This window comes from Nomascus leucogenys, chromosome 22a, assembly GCF_006542625.1.
Source record: "Nomascus leucogenys isolate Asia chromosome 22a, Asia_NLE_v1, whole genome shotgun sequence".
Taxonomy (NCBI): Eukaryota; Metazoa; Chordata; class Mammalia; order Primates; family Hylobatidae; genus Nomascus; species Nomascus leucogenys.
In genome coordinates this window covers 50,649,426-50,652,537 of record NC_044402.1, presented here as the reverse complement: position 1 = coordinate 50,652,537, position 3,112 = coordinate 50,649,426, and the positions used below count along the sequence as shown (strand labels likewise).

Genomic DNA, 3,112 nt, shown 5'->3' with positions numbered 1-3,112 from the left:
AAACACTTTTACACTGTTGGTGGGAGTGTAAATTAGTTCAACCATTGTGGAAACAGTGTGGCGATTCCTCAAGGATCTAGAACCAGAAATACCATTTGACCCAGCAATCCCTTTACAGGGTATATAACCAAAGGATTATAAATCATTCTACTATAAAGACACATGCACACTTATGTTTATTGTGGCACTGTTCACAATAGCAAAGACTTGAAACCAACCCAAATGCCCATCAATAATACACTGGATAAAGAAAAGGTGGCACATATACACCCATGGAATACTATGGAATATTATGCAGCCATAAAAAAGATGATTTCTTGTCCTTTGCAGGGACATGGATGAAGCTGGAAACCATCATTCTCAGCAAACTAACACAAGAACAGAAAACCAAACATTGCATGTTCTCACTCATAAGTGGGAGTTGAACAATGAGAACACATGGACACAGGTAGGGGAACATCACACACCAGGGCCTGTTTGGGGGTGAGGGGGTAGGGGAGGGATAGCATTAGGAGAAATACCTAATGTAGATGACAGGTTGATGGGTGCAGCAAACCACCATGGCACGTGTATACCTATGCAACGAACCTGCAAGTTCTGCACATGTAGCCCAGAACTTAAAGTATACAAAAAAAAAAAAAGAAAAACAAAATCTCATGTGGAAGATTAAAGAAAAAAAACTCACTAAGGTATATGCATGTGCAGATATTATAACCATTAATTCAAAAAAGTCCTATAAAAACATTCCCCATCATTGAGCAATTGCTCATTCCCTTTGTCATTAAAACATGTACTTTGATTTACTTCAAAACTGAGGGGACTAGTCCAGTTTTGTACTCTTGTAAATTATGAGTCTTTCTTGAAGAAATATGCAGCATTACACAAAATTGAATCAGATATACAGATTCACAAGATTTATGCCTCCTTATCTCACATATTCATAAGTTGGATCTCTTCATTTGCAGTTTATCTATATTCTGTTTCATGGAACTAGGGAGCATCCCCTGCCTAACTCTGTAAAACCAATTTGTCAAACTCTTGTACAGATCAGAAAAGTAAAGGAATTAATATAAATACATCCAGTAATAGGGATGCACAAGGGTGATGACAATTTTATTAATAGATTATAGTAGTATATGCTTATATTTATAGATTATACACATCACACACACACACATAAACATACACACTCACATTTGGGTAATAATGCATTTGCCATCAGTAACGAACATAAATGACCTTATTGTTTGAGTCAGACAAATATTAATTTGAATCACAGCTTAACTGCTATTTATTTGAGAAATCTCGGGAAAATTAATTAATCCTTCCTGAATTTATTGTTCCTATTGGCAAAATGGGGACAATATGGCATAGCTAGAAGAGTTGTTTTCTTGAGTCAAAAAAAATATATATATATAAAGCACTTGATACTTACTAGGGGCTGAATAAATTGTTGAAATCACCATTGTAATAATAGTAAAAGAACTTAATATGAATACTTAATATGGATAGAAAACTAGGAGGCTCACTGGAAATACCATATATGCACCATCATATTAACCCAGTTAGCTTCATCTATCTCCAACCTTATTTGTTAATAACAAGCTTTAAATTATACAGGCCAGACTCCAAACTAATTGTCTTTCTCCTTCATTTCAGAAAAATTTCCCAAAGATGACTTAAAATAACACTTGAATTGGAGGGAGGAAGGAAAGCTAATATTATTAGAAGCACAACATCTTAAATTTTAAAGAATTATATTTGAGAGGAATATATGCAATAGACAGCTTGGAAGAGCATTCTGGGAAGAAATAAGATTCACCTCTCTTCCAATCTGAAACATAGTAACAATGCCTTCCATTCGTATGGTTCTTTAGAGTTTAAACATGGCTTTTAAGCACATCTTTCTCTGAGGAAGCTCTTCCTTTGAGAGCATCTTCCTCAGTGCTGCCTTCATGGCGTCATTCCGTAAGCTATAGATGACTGGATTGAGTGTTGGAGGTATCACAGTATAGAACACGGAGAATACAAGGTCCATAGTTGATGAGGAATCAGAAGGCAGTCTGAGAAACTCAAAGCCTGCAGCTGAAAGAAAGAAGGTGACTACAAATAGGTGTGGTAGGCAGGTGGAGAAGATCTTGGTCCGGCCCTCAGCTGATGGGATTCTCAGCACTGTAGAGAAGATGCGAATGTAGGAGAGCACAATGGAGATCAAACAGATAAATGCTGTAGACGTTGTGAATGCAGCCAGTACAATCTCATTAATGAATTCATAAGAACAGGCTAGTTTCAGCATCTGAGGAACATCACAGAAGAATTGGTGAATGACTCTCTTCCCACAGAGAGGTATGGAGAAGTTAATGGCAGCATGCATGAGCCCAGAGAGGCCCCCAGCAATCCACACAGCTATCACTGCATGCCTACAGGCACGGGGATCCATAATAGTCTCATAGTGAAGTGGTTGACAGATTGCTGCGTACCTGTCATAAGACATCACTGTGAGAATGGCCACTTCTGATGAGGCCAAAGCTATGAAGAAGAAAACCTGAAGAATGCACTGAACAAGAGAAATGTAACCGTTGCCCGTAAGTGAATTTGCAATGGACTGGGGGACTGTGACAGAGATGAAGCAGAGGTCCAGAAAAGAGAGGTGCTTTAAAAAGTAATACATGGGGGAATGGAGACGATGGTCCAAGGTAATGATGGTGATAATGAGGAGGTTGCCTGTCAAGGCCAGCAGGTATGTCACCAGAAACAGCAATGCATGTAAAATCTGAAGCTTACGCTCATCAGAAAACCCCATAAGAAGGAATCCACTCATTGAAGTCAAATTGACCATAGTCTCTGAAGATACCAAGTGTGACTCTGTTTAGGAAGCCAAAGAACAGTAGGAAGAAAATGCATGACATCTAATATATTTGTGTGTCAAGTAACTCAATTCCTCAGCATGGAGATACTGAAATGAGATGAATTTATTTTCATTATGATTAGTTAATATTCAGTTCAAAAACGTTTTAGCAATTATTCAGAAATAGAATCCCTAAATGTGATCAACAAGTCATAAACATTTTCTGGAGCAGAGTTTGCATTGTCAAAGAGGGAGAAATGGATG

General features: G+C 37.9%; 1 protein-coding gene across 1 annotated transcript; it reads right to left on the bottom strand.

Moving 5' to 3' along the window:
- Positions 1–1,792: 1,792 nt before the first annotated feature.
- Positions 1,793–2,896, bottom strand: LOC100582711 (olfactory receptor 14J1). Its single transcript, XM_003282407.3, has one exon. It carries the CDS (start codon positions 2,837–2,839, stop codon positions 1,874–1,876), a length of 966 nt encoding a protein of 321 aa, XP_003282455.1. The 5' UTR covers positions 2,840–2,896; the 3' UTR covers positions 1,793–1,873.
- Positions 2,897–3,112: the final 216 nt, after the last annotated feature.

Bases quoted from the DNA above. Each gene is read 5' to 3' on its own strand.
- LOC100582711 (XM_003282407.3), bottom strand. From the start codon at position 2,839: ATGGTCAATTTGACTTCAATGAGTGGATTCCTTCTTATGGGGTTTTCT.